At 39.9% G+C, this 22,544-nt stretch overlaps 5 protein-coding genes across 5 annotated transcripts in view; 4 read left to right on the top strand and 1 right to left on the bottom strand.

Moving 5' to 3' along the window:
* Nucleotides 1-22,544, top strand: part of LOC145440387 (prolyl-tRNA synthetase associated domain-containing protein 1-like) — a 193,896-nt gene that overhangs the window by 150,951 nt on the left and 20,401 nt on the right. The window lies entirely within an intron of this gene.
* On the top strand, nucleotides 588-5,840 carry LOC145440381 (EF-hand calcium-binding domain-containing protein 11-like). Its single transcript, XM_080317978.1, has 6 exons — nucleotides 588-1,367; nucleotides 1,765-1,921; nucleotides 1,978-2,073; nucleotides 2,392-2,437; nucleotides 2,491-2,592; nucleotides 2,659-5,840. Exons 1-6 carry the CDS (start codon nucleotides 1,192-1,194, stop codon nucleotides 2,823-2,825), a joined length of 744 nt encoding a protein of 247 aa, XP_080174104.1. The 5' UTR covers nucleotides 588-1,191; the 3' UTR covers nucleotides 2,826-5,840.
* Nucleotides 3,246-10,096, bottom strand: LOC145440365 (hormone-sensitive lipase-like). The gene is made up of 11 exons (XM_080317957.1): nucleotides 9,776-10,096; nucleotides 8,727-8,959; nucleotides 8,551-8,663; nucleotides 8,372-8,486; nucleotides 8,170-8,285; nucleotides 7,781-7,960; nucleotides 6,473-6,619; nucleotides 5,897-6,041; nucleotides 5,669-5,838; nucleotides 4,880-5,599; nucleotides 3,246-3,550 (listed from the first exon to the last, which is right to left on the bottom strand). The coding sequence occupies exons 1-11, from the start codon at nucleotides 9,937-9,939 to the stop codon at nucleotides 3,350-3,352; spliced, it is 2,304 nt and encodes a 767-aa protein (XP_080174083.1). The 5' UTR covers nucleotides 9,940-10,096; the 3' UTR covers nucleotides 3,246-3,349.
* Nucleotides 10,303-12,962, top strand: LOC145440385 (BAG family molecular chaperone regulator 1-like). The gene is made up of 2 exons (XM_080317983.1): nucleotides 10,303-11,534; nucleotides 12,052-12,962. The coding sequence occupies exon 2, from the start codon at nucleotides 12,085-12,087 to the stop codon at nucleotides 12,649-12,651; it is 567 nt and encodes a 188-aa protein (XP_080174109.1). The 5' UTR covers nucleotides 10,303-11,534; nucleotides 12,052-12,084; the 3' UTR covers nucleotides 12,652-12,962.
* On the top strand, nucleotides 13,104-21,798 carry LOC145440379 (tropomyosin-like). The gene is made up of 8 exons (XM_080317977.1): nucleotides 13,104-15,554; nucleotides 16,183-16,308; nucleotides 16,371-16,528; nucleotides 16,648-16,741; nucleotides 17,091-17,161; nucleotides 20,761-20,899; nucleotides 21,469-21,538; nucleotides 21,606-21,798. Exons 1-8 carry the CDS (start codon nucleotides 15,441-15,443, stop codon nucleotides 21,689-21,691), a joined length of 858 nt encoding a protein of 285 aa, XP_080174103.1. The 5' UTR covers nucleotides 13,104-15,440; the 3' UTR covers nucleotides 21,692-21,798.

Here is a 22,544-nt window from a genome sequence, read left to right as displayed (position 1 = left end):
GATCAAGAAAAATGATATGGTTTGGATAAATAAATTCGAAGTCTTGTACTTGAATTCCGCAGATCAGTGCAGTTAATCAGTGAAATTGTAATTCCCTAATTAATAGTTGTGATTCCAGTGATCTATCATTCTATCTGGATGGATAGAATAATCTACAAAATTTGAATTGAAAATGCACAGTAGTCGATGTTCAATATGACAACACTAAACAAAGAGAACTCGCATACAGGTCTAGTACGTCAGCCTACTGGCAAGTAAGGCAATTAAAAACCACTCATCAAGGTATGTAAACTAATAAATTACATCTCTTATACCGTCCTTTGTAATACAATATTCGACAATTCCATCTGGCTGAGATGGTGATTTGTATTGATACAAAAATCTTTTGCCAGACTGTTTCAAAAGCATCAACTTGATGTTAGGGACATGAGACCATTTTGCACCTAACGCAGGAATGTTATACGAGTTGTGATTGTCCCCGATTTTGGTTGTCACCTGGTTTACGATTATTATTGACAGGTCAAATTTTTGAATCAAATTTAAAAAAAATCCTTTTAAGGTCATCAAATACTTGGTTCGTGCAATATAATCATCTTCGGTGCGTAAGCAATGTGCAATACTGTCAATGACCAACATCTTCACTTTCTTGTGGTTTACAAGAAACCGCACCATTTGGTGACAGGATGCCATTAGCTGAACTGAATCTGAACAGCGGAACAAATAAATATGTGACATGATATTCTTCACAGTGAAATCACGTAAATCTTCAGTATGTTGTGAGGCAGACTTTTGACGAACAATGTCATGGCAATGTCGGACGCTTGCATCTGCAATTTGTTCCACTCGATGTGGAGAAAAAGTTCCTTCTACATCAAGGAATACTGCTTCGGAATTAATCCCTCCCAGCGATTCTGGTATCTGTACATCCACGCAAAGCTGGAACGCAAACTGCGACTTACCCAACCCAGCCTCTCCCGCTATCTCAATGATTCTTCCCAAAGGAAATCCACCACCTAACAAATTGTCTACTTTTGACGAAAACGAAGTTATGTGCCTGTTGTGACCTTCGTTCTCTGGACTGTGGTTAACTGATTTCATGGTAACAGTCGACGAGAGTTGTATGGAATAAATCCCAGATTCGCCATAATTGTTTTCATTGGGATATATATAACGTTTTGCCGTGTTTATAACATGTTGCAGATCACCATCTTCAAGATTTGTAGCCTTTCGCAATTCATCCAAATCAAGAAAATCCTTTATATCCCCTATTGTGTGGAATCCACAACAAATCAGCCTTCTTTTTACATTGCACTCGAAAGGCAAGCCAAGTACACGATGATCCATATCTTCGTACGTTTCGATGTAAGGTAAATTGTAAACACGAAAGAAGCCTATATAACACTTTTCAAGGACGACTTGCTAGTTAGTTTTTTGCCGCTCGAACTACGGTTATTACTGATGCGTGCAAGACCTGGCCGGCCATGACAATAACGGTTGAGTAGGCAAGAAAATGAATAATGAAAACAAATATGAAATAATTTGAAACTGAGCTGGATGTTGGCGTTGCCACCGAAAATAGCTCAGTGTTGGCAGTGACGTTGATTTTAAATTTCATTCTTTCGACATGACGTAACTTGACAGCTTGCATAACACGACTTACCTTTGATCCAATTTATTATAATGTTGAATCAGATAATCTTATGGTTGTGATTAATTGCGCAATATTCAATTGTATAAAATTGTTCAATTCAATCTTACTTACAGGCCGGTTACGATATTCTTGGACGTAATATGTTGCTTCACATCACGTGCTAATTGCAAATATTCTGAATTGATATTTATTCAGCAAGTTCTATGCATGGATCAAATTAGTTTCAGCCGAAGATGCATTTCTCAAAGTGAAAAGTCACAGATTCGCAAAGTAGGTTATACAGTTTATTTAAAATCAGTATTTTTCTTTAAATATACGTTCAACAGGTTTTTGAAGAATGCGATCTCCGTCGTAAAGGTTATTTGGATTATGAAGACATCAAGGTTGCAATAATCAATTTGTTTGGTTACAAGCCGTCCAAGGTATAGTAAAAAGTTATTTTCAAATCGCATTCAGCAGTCTAAAATAGTCAAAAACTTGTTAGGTACATGCTTTGAGCTTCTGAAGCTGTGGCTTGTGGAGTCACAAAACATGATTGTTATGTTAATGTCTCGATAGTTGGTATCCAATCCACTTACCAAGTGCTGTTCTCGGTTGATGATTTTACACTGCTGGTTCAAACAGAGATGAGCTCATATAATTCACAGTTCTATCAATATACCAAGCTGAGAGTCGGTTGTTCTTACCTACAAGGGGGTAGCAACGCGTTATATGTCATTCCAATAACTTTTTTTTCACAGTATGAAATCGAGCAGTTAATGCGGACAGCTAAAAACCAATCGCCAGGTAGGTCATTCGGTTTGACATATCATACAGACTTTACACATTCCCAATTACAGGTTTAGGTAGGGAAAAATTTCAAAGCCTTATGGAGGCAAAGCTTTCACTGGAAGATGAGGAACAGGAGCGTAGACAAATATTCAACATGCTGGACATTGATTGTAAGTGTGCAAATTCTATATTGTGACATCATTAGCATAATAACGGATACCGTATATATATTTAAGGTAAAGGATTTCTCACATTGCAAGACTTGAAAATTGGATTTTCAAGTGTTGCCCCATGCTTGCCCCCAACATCGATTTTATCCTGCTTTGAACTCCTCGATCAAGATGCCGATGGGAGAATTAGCTACAGAGATTTTGAACGCTGTATGAAACACAGTGTGTCCTGATGACCTGGGTGCTATCTTGTATTCCCGACCCTATCAAATTTAACATTGCACATTTCATGTAGTGTATTGCTTGTCTTGCGTAGAGAAATATTATGAATATACGAATATGAAGACGTACAGATGGGTCACTTAGGCATACAAGGATTTTGTGGTGGTTTTTTAACTCTGGATAGTGTAAAGTGACACTGTGACAGCTACACATTTATTAGGCAACAAACATCTCGTAAACTTCAATTCGCCATTTAGCTTGACTGACTTTCTTTTTTACTGGGGCTAGAATATTGGAATACAACAGGCACTATGAATCAGCGTTCTTCGAAAGGTTATTTAAACTAAACCTTTGAAATGAAATACAGCCAAAAAAATATAAATCAACTTTGACATGCACCATCCAAAAGTAAAAATTAAATCGACCAATACTTCATATTTCGGATACACACCTGCATTTAATTGCGATAAATAAGACTGCATACGATTGTGATAAATACAAAAAAAATGGGAACATATATTCGTATTCTCCGACTTCATCGATCGCTACCCAAGATTTGATCTTTCAGCAATCCCAAACACATTTTTGAAGCTTCTCTTGTTTCCTTGCACATCTGCAAACTCAAAAACCCGTGAGGCTGTCCTCGAACAACGTGGAACTTATGGCCGTGCCCTATTTCGTGAAGTCTCTTTGCCACCGTCACGGAATCGTCGAAGAGCGGATCGAATTCGCAGCCCTATTAAATAATATGAGAATCAGTACTTGTAGAAATGGTTCTAGTGATGTTTTCATACCACTTTCAGGTTTCAGGCGAAACTACCAACTTTGTTGTAAAGTGAAAAGTAAATTTAGGATCTTTGGCATCACTTTTACAAGTGAAAAACAGCTGCCATACAATCCTACAAATATTCATCTTAAGAGCTTCCTGGATGTACAGAACTTCAATATACTATTCAATTGAATATTCATCTAGATCAGCAGTTCTCAACCGCCGGTCCGCCAAATATATTAACATTACGGAATGTATCTTCTGCGTGGTGCTGTAATGGAAATAGGTCACAAGTTCGTGGTGTAGGCCTACTTAGGGCATGCGTCACAATGGTGCAACTGCTGAACGAAACTGTCTATAATAGCCTATACAACTTGCTTCCAACAAGTTATATGTGAAGGCTTCGGAGACTTTCAAACAGACCACTTTGAATTCAGAGAAACTTATCAGATTAATAGAGGCTATAGCAAACATCAAAGTAGCATTTCTATCAAAGGATACCGAACAATAACTATCAAGTTACTGGTCTCTAACAGCTAACTCGGCTAACTTCGCGAGCTTCCTTTTGTATAAACTTCAATAGAACCACATATGAGTATCTAATATCAAAGAGTCGGCAGTAAATCAAGCTTCCAAGATTACACTAGACATGCATACATTTGCCGCAATGAAATTCATGTCTAATTTTGAATTTTCAAGGTTCACCGGTTCGCAACATTTAATTTAATGTTCAACTGGTCCGCAAAAAGGTTGAGAACCACTGATCTAAATTACATATTCCCAAGGAGTAGCGATGTAGCATGTGCGAAACAGAAATGTCAAATTTAATTTCGATGAAGAGTGGCCAGCATTATTTTCTTTGTGGGCGTGAAAACTTTTTCATCATAACTACTGTTACTACATCCAGTGTTGGGATGACTTGACTTTTCCGTATGACTTGACTCGAGTCACTTTGCAAAAATTTTTGCACATATATTTGACTTTATATTCGTTATTTGATTCAAGAGAGATGGCCAATTAATCCGTCCTTCACCCAGTTAGCAAAATGTAACGACTTTGCATCATCACTCATACTTGAAAAATCCAATTTGACTTGAATTGTGACTTGACTCGTGACTTGACTTGAGTCACCTCCAAAAAACGAGTGACTTGACTTAACTCGAGTCGAAATGTGCAATGACTCGAGCTGACTCGAAGGTACTGACTTGATCCCAACACTGATAACATCACTATAAACGATACACGCCGTAGTAACATCGCAGACTGCTTTGACAAACTCGGCTACGTCGTACTTACAACAAGATCCACATGCGGCAGCGTAGCAAGCATCTCATCTGGCGCGAGACCGGGTGATATGTATGGATTTTTGACCAGTGCAGTGTGATGAACTTTCATTCTCCGCCCGAAGAACTGACTCTTCAGCGGCACAAAATTATTGGCGAGCTTGACTTTAAAGTGTGGCGACGCCTCGTCGCTTGTCCCGGAACCGATATTCCTGACGCGTGTCGTATTAGTCGAAGAACCCTCGCGAGTCGAGTTTGTGTCTGAAGAAATTGCCTCGTCTTCGGAATCTAACGAGGCCAAATCGAATTCGCCATCCCAATAATCGCTGGACGCCTGCGGCGTCGATTGCGTTGTGAATATGGCCGACACTTTTTTCTTCACACCGTCAAAAAAACCTGTCACGTTTGACGCGTTTTCGTTTGGGGAATCGCTTTCGTGCTTGTACACCTCTTCGTCCCACCAACTTTTCTGTTCAGACTCCGTTTGAGTCGTACCGGGACCCAGTCGCCGCAGTCCTTCGCCGATGTCTTGTAGAAAAGTGCTTATCACAGAGTTTTGCGACGACGCGGAATCGATGTCGCTACGATTTTCTAAATTGTTCCCTGTCAATACCCCGTCAGTTGGTTGCAACCTTTGATTTTCGGTGTTGTATGCAATCTCTTCGGTCCTGAAGCCGGTGTAGGCTTGCATGCAAGCGGACAGCATGCAAAGTGGCAATATCGGATCCATGACCTGCGAACATTTCCAGTACCTAAATATGTTGCTCATCTCAATATTACGATCAGTGCTATTTTGACTTACAGATAACAATCTTGCCGGCGAAGCGCTGTTGCGTACCACGCTCGCAGGGTACATAGCCAGGACGGCATCCGGTCTTTTTATACCGTAAGCCGCAGCTCTCATCGCCACGGACAATACAAGGTTTCCGCCGGCAGAATCACCGGCGAAAACGACTTGTTCTGCTGTAGTACCTGCAGAAAATCAGAAGATTTAGCCTCTTTTCTCATTTCAATCGTAGTTCCATTTTACCTAAGAAATTAGCATTTTTCAAGGCCCAGGCGTATGCGTAAAAACATTCTTCAAATGCTTCCGGGAATGGCGCGTCGGGTGCTAGGCTGTAGTCGACGGAAAATATCGGACAATCCAATGTGTTCGACCACTCCCGTAATACAACCTACAGAGAAGCATCCATAAACCAATCGAGTACAAAACATGGATTCTAGCTTTAAAGCTACAGTGACTGTATCATTATGCTGGTCAGTGCTTTATTACTGAAATATCCTTGTGCATTAGTAACAGCAATTAGATTTGATACAAACATTTTTAATTCATTTCATTACATCACAAGACTGCGATAAAATGAAATATAGGGAGGTCTTGAAACGACTTGGAGTAGTCTTGAAATCAGACACCCACCTGACTTAGGCGATGTAAAAAGAAGACATGTACACAAAATTGGACACTGTACACTGGCTTTTTGCTATGACTTGTAGTAGCAAACAGTAAAATGCGGCAGCTGCCCACAATACAATTCATGTGAGCAATGCTAAACTGAAGACATAGCTTCATGTTCCTCTTAGTTTGGTCTTGACGGCCGGCACTAACCTCGTATGATTTTGTCGTGAATGAAATAAAACCGCCACCGTGTAAGAAAAAAAGGAGAGTCTTTGATTTCGGTTTCGGTGCTGATTTCATGAACACTCTCGACTTGTCCAATCCTGTGTCAGGAAGGCTTGGTGAACCGGCGTCATTCTGGTAAAGGGACGAAAATTACAAATCGATCGTAGAAAACCACACCTGCCTGCGTTCTCACCATTCCATAAAATACTACACTGGAAAAACGAATTTATCAAGCCCACTGAAAGTATCAATAAAAATACAAAATACTAAGCCTATTCACTTGAATAGTATATTCATATTGAAATGAACCCGAATATTTTCGGCTGACACTCGTCAGGGGTAATCATCAGTTTCAAATAGTCCGGGCGGGGAGAGCGCTACGAATCTGTTGTCCCGGAACGTACATGACGCTTCTACCGAATCTATTTTCACAACTTCTTACTTATTAGCCTACTTTCCGACCCCATCATAATGCACTACTTAAGATAGTTCCATGGCATGTCACTATCACTACTCTTATTTGTAATTTAGTTACAAATTTACAGCTTTACTTCTACTTGAGTAGTAGCTAGGGCTGGGCACAATGATTCGAGTACTCGAATCTGAATCGAGTATCAATTTTAATGATTCGAGTCGAGTAGTAAAAGATGATTTTTTCGAGTACTGAAATTATACGCTCCTCACCACTGAAAGTTGATTTATCAACGAGGAGTTTATCAACGATCAACGAGTTCATGCTAATTTCACTGTTGAAGCCTTGAAACCTTGATTGGCCGTATCGTAGCATACGAAACATGAAGTACAAAGCTACGAACGTAACTGGAAATAGCACATTTCCGAAGTCATGATCATCCCACAATATTGTCACCAAGTGCAATGAAATCGGTATGGTCGAAAAAAAATAACAAAGTATCCTTAACATGATGGATAACAGGCATTATATTCTTTGTGGTCGCTTGAAAGGTACATATCTGAACTTTGACAAATAATATTCTGCTATGACGTCATAATGAGTGATACTCGATTACTCGACTCGATTCGAAGCATTTTACGTGATTCAGAATCGAAGCACTCAGGTACTCGATTTTGCCCAGCCCTAGTAGTAGCCTCACTGACTCCTTTGTTCACCTCTGTGTGAGTGAAATAAAAATCCAACTGCAACATCACGGCGAAAATGTAAACAACAATAAAGCTGACTGGCACTCACACAATTTCATTCTCACAAGTCACAAGTAAATAATATATAAACAAATAAGATTACGCTGACTTATAAATAACTAATAGGATACGTACGTGTCCCTCTCGCAATGCAGCAGATATCAAGCGCGCTTTCACAGGTTTTTCGGAGCCTACCAGCGAGGTTCGTTTTATGTCCACAAGATCTCCATTCACAGTTTCCAATTCAAAAGGTAATGGCGGTAAATTGAATATTCGATTAACACGCACTGTGTCCCCAACAAGGTTTGGAAGTAGCTGAAAAATGCAATGAATATTGAACAGACTACTACTATTCTGTGTAGAAAGCTGCCAGAGTTCAAGTAGACACAAACAAATAGGTAGGCTACTGCAAATGGACAGATTCTAAAACTAGACATTTTTCTTACACCAATTTTGCAATGTAAATATATAAAGTCAATCGAGAAGCTTTGACAAGAGTCCGTAAAAAGGGATAGGACACTCACCACTCCGACACCCATTTCAGGAAGGGCAAACATTGCTTTGAAGAAAGATGTTCCAGCTTGGCTGTATATTCTTTCAATATTTTTTCCACGTACACTTGGACTAACTACATATTTTCCTGTTTGTAGAAACCAAAAATCAAAATATGCAATCATTGTTTTGTTAATGATAGAACAGAAAAGCACAAAATCATTATCCCATTACCTGAATTAAAAAGTGATTTAGTTGTCTCCCACATGGAATTATGTTGTGTGATATCATTGTAGGATGCGGTAAACATGGATAATGCTTGAATAACAGGCTGTATGCCGGCGTAGTACTGCAACAATGAAAAATGAATACAGATATCAATTATCTAGCATCAGCAACACAATTGCACGAACCTGAAAACCTTGCACATAGCTATAAAAACACGACTTCGCCATAATTTCGCAGTCATGCAAAATATCTTCAGACTCCTCTTCACCGGCAAATAATGTACCGTGTTCAGTAATTCCTATTAAAGGAAGCAGCTATTGGCAGCACCAAATGGCATCAACAAATGAGCTTCAACACTCACCAATCAAAATCTGCGCATATCCCAATAGAGCTCTCATTTGGTGAAGGTTCTGCGCTAGAGCCCGCAATTTCTCACTATGTCGGTTGGCTCGGAAGAATACTTTATTCTTTTCCCTATATATGATCTGAACCTCGGCCACAATGATATGCAGCAACGACTCCAGCAAGGCAAGTAGGCTTCGATAACCATTAGCTTTGACTTCGGGTGAGGCATCATACTTGTGTACCACCTGCCTATATAAAAATATAATTACATCATAAATAAACAATAACACCAAATCCTGCAAGTCAATTTATAGAAGGCGTGCAATGATTCCCTATCTTATGTCCGAGAAACAATTGTTATTGTTATCATTTTTCAATTAATGGAAGTATCAAATTTGCTACTTTATGGATGAGGGTCTTCACAGACTTGCACTCAATTAGTGGACTCATTGCTGCACAGAATCAAAGAGGGATCAAATATGTGTACATGCAAACATAACCTCTTGTTAATTCTAGTGTGATAATTACGGCACAAAATAGCGTCTACAGAATTTCATGGTTTGATAGTAAGGGGCCAATATGGAATCGGTGTCTCATGCACAGTGCACACTAAAGAATCTACTAGCTACACACAGGTGTGACGCTGAGAACCGTTTTAGCACACCAATTATATTACGCTAAACGTACCAGGATTTCAACCCGGGTAGGAGAAATATTGATTAGATATATCTTTAGGGGCTTCAGTCAAACATATATATTTCATACCCTCTCTCAACCAGCAGTGCAAGAGCACTTCCCAGTATCGATAACTAACAAGCACTGCAACACCCTGATTATTGATTAACAAAATAATGTTAAGGAAATGCATACTTTCCAATAGTTAATAGTACGGTAGGGTAGTAATAGTTAATATAGTACGGTCGCTCCTAAAAATCAATCTAATAATTCTATCATTACCAATGTGTCACAATATTATGAGAATACAAATATGAACACAAAGGTCGCTCACGATATTCTAATAAATTCAGATCCGCGTCAAAATATAGTTGTAAAATCAATACTTACGAAATGAACTCTACTGCAACGGGTCGAATATGTGTAGCATTGGTATGGATACTTTTGAAACTATGAACAAAGGATTTTGCTGTGGTGGATTCTTCCTTGCCGAAATGTCCGATGCAATCTTCCAATAACGGTATTAATAAATCATACACTTCGCTTGATGACATTGTGTGCTTAGAAGTCGAGTTTAATAAGCCAACGGACAATCATACTATAATACTCCAGGGAATAACGAAGCCACTCGCCCCGACATCGTCGCAGTTCGCCCGCCGAAAAATCGAATGCTGCCCCGAATAGGAATAGTAAATAAATTTCAGTTGAGTACAGATATGTCGCACAATTTACGCATATATCGCACATTATATCGCATATATCGCACCCACTGAGCTATATAAACATCGCACCAGGCTATGTAAACATTAGCATTTTATGAGGTTTAGGACTTCTGAAAACATCTGATTACTGAACCGGCCGTACTATAGTTTTTGAACTGTTAACGTCACGACAACTTCAAAATGAATATCATCATCATCATTGGTTTATTAGCAATTTTATCAGTTCAATACACCACAAAAAATGCGATACAATGAAAAGAAAGGAAGATGTCGAAGCGACTAGGAGTTGTCTATGGAATCGGACACCCACCTTGGCCTAGGCGATGTAAAGAGGAGGCATGCACACTGAATGAAAGTAAAGAAGATAGTATAGAAAAAGGAAGCGACAAGAAATAGGGCGGCATGTCATGGGAAGCGAGATCGATAGGTCAGTCGTGGTCCGGTAATCTTGAGGATGGACTGTATTTATTTAGTAGTAATTGCTTGTATTTCGACTTGAATGTGGACATGCTCGTCGACTGCCGGATGGCCGGCGGGATACTGTTCCACACATCAGGTCCGGCATATTTGATAGAGCGATGATCTTTTCGGTCGATCATATGATATTTGGACGACGTGGACGCGCGTGTGTTGTACCTGTGCGCTTTTGATTCAGAGGTAAAGAAGTCATTGAAGTATTCGGGGCAACGACCGCAGTGAAACTGATACATAAACTTGGCGATTTCTAGTTTCAGCATATCTTCTATGTTTAGGACGCCGAATCTCTTCAGCAGCGACTTATTATTATCATAGCCTGCATACCATATACAGATAGGCTATGAATTATCAGTTGAATGTTTCGTAATCTCATTGTAAAAAGTGGTTAAATGGTAATTGTCGTTCAAAATATCAGACTCCCCGCCCCTACCGACTTATGTCATTCATTTTCCACTTATAGTATTCGTTTTAGGCATTTCATCATCATCATCATTGGTTTATTAGCAATTTTATCAGTTCAATACACCACAAAAAATGCGATACAATGAATAGACAGGAAGATGTCGAAGCGACTTGGATTTGTCAATGGAATCGGACACCCACCTTGGCCTAGGCGTAGTAAAGAGGAGGCATGCACACTGAATGAAAGTAAAGAATACAGTATAGAAAAAGAAAGCGACAAGAAATAGGGCGGCATGTCATGGGAAGCGAGATCGATAGGTCAGTCGTGGTCCGGTAATCTTGAGGATGGACTGTATTTATTTAGTAGTAATTGCTTGTATTTCGACTTGAATGTGGACATGCTCGTCGACTGTCGGATGGCCGGCGGGATACTGTTCCACACATCAGGTCCGGCATATTTGATGGAGCGATGATCTTTTCGGTCGATCATATGATATTTGGACGACGTGGACGCGCGTGTGTTGTACTTGTGCGCTTTTGATTCAGAGGTAAAGAAGTCATTGAAATATTCGGGGCAACGACCGCAGTGAAACTGATACATAAACTTGGCGATTTCTAGTTTCCGCATATCTTCTATGTTTCAGTATGCATTTGAGTTATTTTGTTACGGTTGACGAAGTATAAATTTCTCTCTCTCCATCTCTCTCTTCTGTTCGTATTATTTATCAATAGAACAATTTGTCATCACAGGCGGCCGGACAGGCGAGGTCGAAGACTCGAAGTCAGGTTACTTGTCCTTACTCCTGCTGCTGTTGCTACTGCTAGCGCATATAATTTTACCCAAGCCTATATTTTGATATGCTCTTCCTTGTTGAGATATAGCTGAATTGATGTTTGTACATTCTCACTCCACCCACGTGCAATTGTAATAACTGTAACACATATAGGGATATAGCCTACTATATAAAAGCCAATTCTGAAGGCTAACTATAACGATGAAAAGACTCCCTTTCCTATTTTGATATCCCAAGGAATTTATCACTGTACCTGTCTCTCTCTTGTTAGGGGTACTGCGTAAGTGTGTATGTGGAATGAAAGATGGAAATTACTCTGATGTTTGGTTCTTCAAAAGAACAGATAACCATCGAAGAAGGAATTACAGTAGGGGATCTGATGAAGCATTTTGAAGAAATAACACAAGTGCCTCAATATAATCAGAAAATCATATTTAAAGGAAATAATATTGCCAAGGATCCTGAAAAATGTCTCGGTGACGTCGGCATAAAGAGTAAATCCAGGATCATGGTAATAGGACAGAAGCACAACCCGGAGGAGGAAAAATTACTGAAACATCTCGAAGACACAAATAAGAGGATCGAACAAAATGCAAAATATTACCGTGAAATTCTAACCGATATAGACTCCATGAAAAAAGGATTTCTCGAAGAATCGTTCGTACCACAGTTTATCGCAAAGGTGAAGAAAAATCTTTTACGCTGCACTGAAGACGGTATGAAAGCTATTGAATCCCTGGACTGCATGGCCATCGACGAAAAATTTGCAGATGCCCGACATCAAAAGAAGCGATTGATAAAACGAACACAAAAGTTGTTAGACGACCTTGACAAAACTGCAGATGAATTAGCAATCTCGTCTATCAAGTGAGGATATTATTAGGAGTGGGGCAGTTGAAACTTGTGTTTCGACGGGCCAAGGTATTTTCAAATCAAATGCAGCTTTGGCTGAGCAAAGGAGAGTTCAAAGTGGTTTACATTCCAAATTTCCCAATTCAGGTCGTGATCTTGTTTCTTGAATTCCACTGCAAAGCAAGCAAAGACAGAGAAAATGCAAATGCCAGCATTTTATTCAACTGTTTACTATAACATTTGCTGAAACATTTCATGCAAGTATTTTCTTATGTATGTATTTGGTTCTTGTCTTGAAATACTAATTTATATACTACAAATGTGAAGGTGCCCTCTGCCTATCAATTATATATATAGTGCAGGCCAATGGTGGTCCATAACATAGTACTTCTACTTTTTCACTACTTGTGGTACTTACCCAAGTAAATCTCATTTTCGCTGCTTCTACTTGTAATATTTTGTGATCTACTTACTTACTTTTTGCTATTTTCAGTTTGTCAAGTAAAAGTAGTACAATCCTCCAATTCGAAAGAGAGACTGAAGAATTTCGAGGCTGTTCTCATGGAGTAGGCCTACCAACATTTAGTTCTCATAAAGCGAAGCCCAGAATTTTCGTCGTGCTTCGCGAAAAGTAGTTTTCAAGTATGTTTTCACAAAAGTATTGGTGAACGTAATCTAGCAGCCCAGAATGGCATCCTAATCTGGAAAAGTGGTCTCAGACTTTTGTGAGCGCGATACCTGATTTAGCAGACCACTGTTGAAGCTATCCTGGCAAGAGACATGTAACACGTGTTCCACTTTTCAGAAGTAGAGTTTGTATTTCTCTTTCTATTCGCAGTATCATTAGTTTGAGCTCTAATTAGTTTCAGTTCCTTTGTCTAGATCTGGAGAACTTACATGTTGTAGTTTAAAAGCAAGTGTAGTAATACCTCTATTTTCCGAAAATAAAATTACACTATGGTATGGCATTTTTACGATCCGCCATATTTTTTATGAACGTATACTAATCTCGCAAAATGTTAACACCGTATCCGATACAGCATCTTGGTATTGCTATTCGACTAAACTATCGGCCTTATAAAATGGGTGTGGGCGCCGCACCATGACGTTTTCTAAAACGTGGTGTTCGGGTAAACAAAGATTAGTGTCCATAACGATTTCCGTATAGCGATACTATCATTTGCATCCCGTGATATGCAGACTAATGCTTATGCTCTCGAAAATTGATACCTCATGTGATGCATCAATATGAATCAACTCTCTGCACCTTCTGAATAGCTCAATTTGCAGTTTTTGACAGTCCATGCGAACGTATTATGACTGTTTTCAAAACTACTTACTTACTGGAGTAGATTTTAAGCCATGAACTTCTACTTCAAGTAGTTTTGGGTTGCTTTTGAAGAACTACTTCTACTCATACCTGCGTAGATTTTTGCGTCGCTACTTCTACTTGAGTAGCCTTTTTGACTACTTTGACCACCTCTGGTACAGGCATGTGTCTATACATATAGATATCAACAACACTGCAGTTAGTCTACTTGCACTTCTACTGACTACTACATAATGCAAAACTACCTATTTTTTACACTTTGGCTTTTATAAAGTAGAAAGTAGTCGTGGAATGGGATAGGATGTTGTATACTTTTGTCCTTGATGTTTTTTGCGGCATATACACCTACTCATGATATAGGCTACAGGCACACGATCTGTGCATCTGCATACGCATACCATGTATGCATGATGTGCATATGCCCCTAGACAAGGGAGGTGCAGATATAGCCTTGTGAGTCTTTCTAAGTTTTGCACCCCCCTCCATGCTGTTCGGGTAATGCTGAGCGGGTAATGCTGAGCGCCAAACGGGAAGTCGTGGATACCACTCATACCAGTGTTACTGATCAGGTCTTTGTTGTGATCTGGCCGGGGATCGAACCCACGACCTACCGATCTAGAAGTCGGGTGCCCCACCATCATGCAGTCTTGTTGAATTGGAATTGGTTTGCATCACGTTTGTGTGTGAAATTATCATGTAAACTTGCCGAAATAGGTCATGGATGAAGAGTAAAGGAAGACGAATCTTGTAATTTTGGGAGTACCCCACTTCTGATATACTACTAAGGATATGTGGCATCTCCGGCCAAATCTACTTTTTGACACTACCTGAGTACTTTTCTAATCATTCAAGTTCTACTCGAAGTAGTTTTGACTTGTCTTGGATATAGCTACTTTGACTTGCGTAGAAATGCTGACTACTTTGACCACTTCCGTCTATTCACTGTAATATTCTGTTGAACAATATCCATTTTCCAGTGACGACTCGTTCTAAATTCGTATTTGTTTACAACAAAGTGGTGGAAATGAAGTTCAAATCTCATCTTTGCTTTGGATAGCCTTCATAAGATTACCCGACATCTTATGCTTTGACGACCGAATATGACTCGTTTGGTACCAGTAAGAATCTGTCAGCTTAAATTAACGATACTTCTACCAAATCGTTTTTCGAGAAATTGAACATCCACTGAAGCATCGTTGGTGTCGCCAATTTCCGTGGAACCGCGGTACTGTACATGCAATAAGATTCCGATTTGGCTGTGTAACCGTCGCCAGAACATTTCCATTTTGACACCGAGGAGTCGAGTGAGAGGCACGGTATACTTCAGACCTTATCAGTCAATTATCTGAATTCTGCCTTACGTCAAAATGTCACAACTGCGAGGACTTAGAAGACTTGGGGAGTCAAAGCCTGCGCATTACTAGTTCGGAGCGTTCATGTAGTGTTGGTAACTTGAATAGTGGACAGCAAAGGCAGAAATGCAGTCAATAAAATTCAAGATGGCAGGTCTCATCAAGGAAAAAGATGACGCGCTGACTCGAGCGATTGAGATGGAGACTGAACGCCAAGCGTTGGAGGATCGTGCACGAGAGGTAGGCCATCGTATCACGTATAGCAAAGCAAGTGTAGAATGCCCTCGTTTCTGTACTTGAGCGGTCACCGGTCAGCCTTCGCTGATACGATGGCGATTAGGCTATCTAAATTCCGTGGTTCTAACAATTATATGTGGTGCATTTTGAGAGAGAGAGAGAGAGATATGATATTCTTTTTCGCCTGCACCATCGAGATGCTTTGACGACGGAGTTGCGATACGGCCCCATGAGGTCATCTAGTCTACGCCCCCGTTTTTTTTTTCTCCTCCATGCTATCCGTGATTGCTGAGCGCCTAGCAGGATAGCTGCGGATACCATTTTTCGTGGATCGAACCCACGACCTACCGCTCGAGAAGCCGGACGCATAACCATTACACTATCTCGCTCGGCATGATATGAAAATAGGAATGCTGTACCAAATCATGGTAATTTTATTGTGGATTGGTGTTATCTCTATATGCATTGTCTAGTTTGATTGTCTCAGATGGACTTTAGTCGCATAGTCTACATCTGAGTCGAAATTTCAGGCGAACCTGTAATCCTAGATAGCTAGAAATCCTGGCCCTGGATTAGATATTGAATGCAAGCTTGGAATTATTTACTATACTTCATATTCATGACATCTCAGCTGGAAACGGAAAACGCTGGAATTGAGAAGAAAATTGCAAATTTGGAAGATGAATTGGATCAAGTGATGGAGAATAATAGAAAATCTTTGGAGAGCGTAGACGCTGCAGACAAGGCCGCATCGGACGTACGTTTCGGTATCGGAATATTGAGCTTGATATCTAGGGATATTGTCACATATATGTTTAGTCGGAGTTGGAAGTCAACGCTCAAACCAGACGCATGCAACTACTTGAGGAGGAGATGGTTAGAGTTACTGATCGTCTGAATGAAACTCTTGCTAAACTAGAGGTAGCGGAGAAGGCCGCAGAAGAGAGCGAACGGGGTAGAAAGGCTATTGAAACCAGGTACAAATCTTGTGGGTTATAATTCACGGTTGCATCAAGCGCCAGAGGAGTCTGCATGTCATCAACACTGCTATCAGATAGCGCGGCAGCATTGTCACGTGGTGCGTTACATTACACAGATCGTTCAAGGATGAAGAAACACTGGAATTGCAAGAGATTCAGCTACGTGACGCGAAGACCATAGCCGAAGACGCCGATCGAAAATACGACGAGGTTCGGTGTAATCTGGTTTCTTCGAAATGATTGTCATAGGTTTGGCTGGTTCCTTCTCAGTTAATGTACGGTTGCGATATTGTTCGATCACCCTCTGTGGTAGGCTACTCGTAAGTCGTAAGAACTACTCGGATAACAACAGGCCCATAGATTGCAACAAATCTAATCAGAAAAATACGTTCAACCAGCCGCCTGGTGACGCTATAGTCCTATTTTATCTAGAATTTATACTTGATTGATGATTATAGCATAGCCACAGTTGTTCAATATTCATATGTGAATTGTGATAATTTAATGTTTATCTATTAATACATCGGTTATAGCCGATATGAACGAATATTTTAAACAGGTGCTACGAAAGCTGCACATGGTAGAAAACGATCTTGAAAGAGTCGTAGATCGAGCTGATGAAGACGAAACGTGAGTGTCGCATTTTAACATACAATATTAAAAAAAAAAACATATACCAGCATGCCGGCTGCTGGTTGCGAACCGACACCGTTAAATATCGTGAATCCAATTGTGTTAAATCAATCGACACATTATATTTTCATCTGATGCCCAAGACACACATACAATGTACAATGCGATATACAATTCACACAATGCGATGTAATAATCAGATAGGGGGATGCCGAACGACCAACCAGTTGGGGTCTCTTGAACTGGCATTCACCTCGACCTAGTGCCCGATGTCACTGTCTTATTCGATGTTATTCTTTCTTCGTTGCTCCTTTTTAGAAGCTATTTGTTGCTCTTCTACTTTCTTTTTTGTCGCCGTAAGAACAACGACACGGGGGACGAGTAGCCTAGAATAACCTCCGACTGCAGGAATCGCACCCGGGCCGCCTGCTTGTATGGCGTCCACCTGCTTACAACTATAGGCAGAGGTGGTCAAAATAGTCAAGAAAGCTACTCAAGTAGAAGTAGAAAGTAGCGACGAAAAAATCTACTCTGGTACGAGTAGAAGTACTTCTTCAATGAGCCGACTCAAACTACTTGAAGTAGAAGTAGATTTGACTGACTTTAAATCTACTCAAGTAAGTAAGTAGTTTTGAAAACAGTCTTAATTCGTTCGCATGGACTGTCAAAAGCTGCGAATTGAGCTATGCGGAAGGTGCAGAGAGCTTGATTCGTATTGATGCATTTCAGGAGGTATCGATTTTCGACAGAATAAGCATTCTTTTGCATCGTGGCATGCAAATTATAGTATTGATATGAAAATGCGATACCAGTCCTTTGTTTACTAGAGACCCCGTCTTAGAGAATATCATGGCATGGCGACCTACCCAATATTATAAGGTCCCATGTTTAGGCGAAGAGCAATACGTAGAAGTTGTATTGGATACGGTTTCATCACTTTGCGCTATTAGTATACGTTAATAACAAATATTGTGGATCGTCAAGGTTATATTTAGATAGCTTTATTTTCGGAAAATAGAGGCATTGCTACACTTGATTTTATGCTTCAACCCCTATGTTCTGCAGAACTGAAAGTAATTAGAACTGAAAGTATGATACTCGCATCGCTATTGAAAGTGAAATACAAATACCACTTCTTAAAAGCGGAAAATATATTTCATGTCTTTTGTCCATAAAGCTTCAACGGTGATCTGCTAAAACAGGTGTAACGTTAAAAAAGCTGGATTTTCCAAATCAGAAAGACAAGTAATGGGCTGCTAGTTTACGATATGATAGTTGATTGCTAGATTGTGAAACGGTAGTTTCAAACGTTATGGTGGGCCATATTTTCTGTGATGAAATATTTGATATGGGCGACAATGCGGTGTGAACGGAACCAAGCAATCCGGTACCAAAATTATATTCACTGATACTTTCGTGGAAACATATTTGTCACTCCATAACTACTGTGCGCGAAGCGCAACAATATCTCTGGGCTTTACTTGACTTTTATGAATATTAAATGTTGGTACTCCGTGAAAGCACCCCGAAATTCCTCAGACTATCATTCGTATTGGGGGATTAGATTACTTCTACTTGACAAACTGAAAATAGCGAAAAGTAAGTAAGTAGATCACAAAATATTACGAAGAAGAAGTAGATAAAATCAGGTCTACTTGAGAAAGTAGCAGAAGTAGAGGAAAACTACTTGAGTACTTCCAAAAAGTATAAGTACTTCGTTACTGACCACCTCTGACTATAGGCCTACGCTATCTACATTATGTTATTTCCTCAGTGATTGCACAATTAATACCAAATGAAGTCGATTGATAGAAATAATTGGTTTGACTGATTTCCAGCCATCTGTGGTGACGATTTCAATCGTATAAAATACGACTGAAGAAAGTACTATAAATTCGAAAATATTTCAAGTATAGAAACGGATATCTAGAACGAAGTCAATTGAGTTTTGCAAGTACTAAAATAAAGAGTATTCCCAGTAGTAATTTATGGCATTACGCTATTAACCGGCCTATAGTCGTCGAATAGTCCTGCAACTAAAATTATAACAACGCGTGCGTGTCTATCGATCAATACTGCATTTGTTTTGGATTTCATGACGTTTCTATCACACTCTTTTTCTCTGATTCCTGGGGAATCGCAGTTCCACGAGCCACTTCTTGTTCTAGGCTGTTGTAAGATACCGCATACGCGGTTCGGATGGCAATGAGGGGCCTATATAAATATCCGACGCTTAGATGGGGATTTCGAAGTCGACGTTGAACCCGTATTCAATTGGTTCTCAACCTTTTTGGACTCGCGGCACGCTTTCAAAATTAAACATAGTTCGCGGCACACTAGCACATAGTGGTATTGAAATAACTCGGCGGTTTGTCAGTCAGATAAAGTGTCTATATGCTTTTTAACAAGTGCCATTTCAATTTACTTGGTACCATAGCTTCATTTGACAATTTTCCATGACAGAAAAGGCAATCTGGTACAGGTTGCGATTCATCATCACACCAAATCATGCCGATATTTTGATAACAGGTGCAATATATGCGTGCTCTCTAGCTGTCTTTTCTAGTGTACCTCCACTTCCAAAATATATTTTCTTTACTGCAATGACCATCAACGCTTGACTTCCTTTCTTTCAAAATAAACTTCTCCATTTTAATATTTCTATCAGTACATGTATAGTTGTATACTTTTGTAAGTAAAGCGTCCCACATATAGCTTACTAAGCCCTGAAAACTGCCGTCGTATTCCCCGGGTTAGAGTATTGTTCTTTCGTGATTATAACAAGCAGAGCGTATTTAAGACGAAAGTAAAGAGGGCCATTTTGATTAAGACGTCACAGAAATTTCGGACTGCGCTTACATACTATTTCATAAGATTTGTCAAACCTTGCACTATTCCACATTGTCGATGTAACAAACCATGGTTGCCAAACGCATTTCCACGCAGATCGTGTAGCACGCGTGAGAATAGCCAGACCTCGATAGTTCTACTGGCAGTCACCCGCAGTTCAATTCAGTTCCAAACTTCTAACATACCGGAATAATAACCTCTGCGCCCGGGAAATTTGTTAACTGATATAATTTGATCAACTTTACTTGTCAATTCTCAAATTCGTCGCCTGTAACATAGCGTTGCTCTACAAGCCTATATCGTAAAGGTATGACGGCCCGCTGCCTAACAATCACAATATGGATGGATGTTATTCGAATTTGTAAACGTGAACAGCACTTCCAAAGGAGTTCATTTCTCGCTTGTGATTAGGAAGACGATGAGGATTTGAAAATTGCATTGTTACGTAGGCACCGCCAAATCTGCTCTTCTCTGCGATTAGTCAACGTATCGTGCAAAACATAATTCAGCTTTCAAAGCACTCGATATATAGCACTTGTCGGGTAAAGCGAATTCGCGGGGTATTGATTGCCTGCAAGACAGCAATATTCGTCAAGTATACAAACTTCACGTCGAGCCGAATTAGATTATTGATTGTTTGCTATAGACTAGCCGTGGAACGCACCACTACGGTACTCGCCACCTACACCGTTGGTGAATAGATATACTCGGTATATTTGATTAATGTGGACCATTCTAATTTATAGAAAAGTTAAAAATACAGCGGAACAACTTATTGCCATGCAAGAAAAGCTGAAGAGAATGGAAAATATATCGATCCAAAATTCGCAACAAGAAGACAGCTACGAGGAGGAAATCAGAGCACTTTCTGAAAAGCTCAAAGACGTAAGTCACATAAAATATACTTCATTCTGATCGTAGCCCAAAGATCAGTTATTACAACAATTTTGGTAAAGCTAGCGTTAATAACACAGCCTGTGAATATGCAACAGTATCATCGAAGCCAGGATGCTATAATCGTGCTTTTTGCAGAGTCTCACAATAGTACGACTCTAATTCTGATTTTCAAGCGATTCGAAGTATATTCGACTCCATCTCACCACTGCATAGAAATGGAATTTACGACTCGTGACAAACGAGGATTCAACTGCCAAATTTAATGAAAACTACGACACATTCGATTTCGTGGGGAATGACTCGCTACACTGTCAGAAACGTAATTTATCAACACGGGACTGTAACTTAATTATTAAATATAATCAGGGCCAGCGACAGGATTTTATTCGAAGACTATAGAATTGTGACTTCATAATGTATCCAAAACGTCACGTTATTGTTGAGGAAATTACCCATGTGATCAAGTCCGCCGAACACTTCAGTAATCTGTATCAGCCACACTGACTGGAGATGTTGCCTGCATGGCCACTAATTATATATTCGTCTCTTCCATCTAGGCCGAAACAAGGGCGGAATTCGCGGAAAGAACAGTCGACAAGCTTGAGAAAACGATTGATTATCTTGAAGGTAATAAACCAGCCCATGTACTTTGGGTTGACGGAAAATTAATTTCGTGACATTGCCTCAAATTCAGATCAGCTACTCGCCGAGAAGTTGTCTTTCAAAGGAATAAGCGAGAAGTTGGACAAGACATTGAACGATATGGTGGATCTTCAGTAGCCTTCTGCATATATAGTCATTAGTCAACGTCGAATTGTACCACATGCATAAAATTTGATCAGTGTTGCTCACTCACTTCTCACTTGGTAAATAAAGATCCAAACATACTTGTTCTCTTCAGGATCCAGGTTTCTAGAGAGGTCGTAATCTGTGTTCTATAATCACATATTTCAGGCAACTATATAATTGTTAATCTATGATGATGATACAGCGCGAGCGTGTATCATGCACTTGGTTGTTCAATGGTCAATGGTCAGATCATATACGATATGATAATTGTATAGCGTCTCACGAATCATGATCTGCACAAGGGCGGATAACACAAAAATAACCATGCAATATCAATTATTATCACGCCTCATGATCGGTCGATATCATAATCTACATCTACATCTAATCTGTAGCATTTCTACCCGTATTTGGATCCAAACGTCGACGGAACAGCTGTCGTTCATCTTCACAACGTTAGGTTAGCCATTATAGCGAATAAATTTCTCGGAGTAACAAAACGTCCAGTGCCAGGGTGTACAAGACATCACTAGCGTCGCCCTTGCCACATTCTGCAGCATGAAAATTTTGAGAAGGGCACATGAATTTTGCAAATGGAGATCACGTCGAAACAATACGAATTTACAGCTGACGCAGCAAGCAAAAAACACGTCGAAAATATCGAATTTTGCGGGGTAAGTGGGTCTCTTACATTGCATAGAAATACATTACACACATATACCCGCTGTAAATTACTTACCTACGTCACAAGGTTGTATTTGTGGCCTACCTGCGGGAGAAAGACTTGCTGGTGCAACATTCCTTCATCCCACGCTAAACTATAGATTATTATCATCGACTTTCG

The sequence above is a fragment of the Botryllus schlosseri genome, chromosome 6 (genome assembly GCF_051294905.1).
Source record: "Botryllus schlosseri isolate E-star chromosome 6, Bs_hap1, whole genome shotgun sequence".
Classification (NCBI taxonomy): domain Eukaryota; kingdom Metazoa; phylum Chordata; class Ascidiacea; order Stolidobranchia; family Styelidae; genus Botryllus; species Botryllus schlosseri.
Note: the sequence above shows the minus strand (reverse complement) of the source record. Positions and strands in the feature narration are given on the sequence as shown.

Coding starts and splice junctions, on each gene's coding strand:
- LOC145440365 (XM_080317957.1), bottom strand. CDS start 9,939: ATGTCATCAAGCGAAGTGTATGATTTATTAATACCGTTATTGGAAGAT. Junction 5,600..5,668: donor CGCCGGCAAGATTGTTATCT/GTAAGTCAAAAT, acceptor AAATGTTCGCAG/GTCATGGATCCGATATTGCC. Junction 3,551..4,879: donor TGCCGCATGTGGATCTTGTT/GTAAGTACGACG, acceptor ATTATTTAATAG/GGCTGCGAATTCGATCCGCT.
- LOC145440379 (XM_080317977.1), top strand. CDS start 15,441: ATGCAGTCAATAAAATTCAAGATGGCAGGTCTCATCAAGGAAAAAGAT. Junction 15,555..16,182: donor TGGAGGATCGTGCACGAGAG/GTAGGCCATCGT, acceptor ATGACATCTCAG/CTGGAAACGGAAAACGCTGG. Junction 16,529..16,647: donor AGAAAGGCTATTGAAACCAG/GTACAAATCTTG, acceptor TACATTACACAG/ATCGTTCAAGGATGAAGAAA.
- LOC145440385 (XM_080317983.1), top strand. CDS start 12,085: ATGGAAATTACTCTGATGTTTGGTTCTTCAAAAGAACAGATAACCATC.
- LOC145440381 (XM_080317978.1), top strand. CDS start 1,192: ATGTTGCAGATCACCATCTTCAAGATTTGTAGCCTTTCGCAATTCATC. Junction 2,438..2,490: donor AGCTAAAAACCAATCGCCAG/GTAGGTCATTCG, acceptor TCCCAATTACAG/GTTTAGGTAGGGAAAAATTT. Junction 2,593..2,658: donor CAACATGCTGGACATTGATT/GTAAGTGTGCAA, acceptor TATATATTTAAG/GTAAAGGATTTCTCACATTG.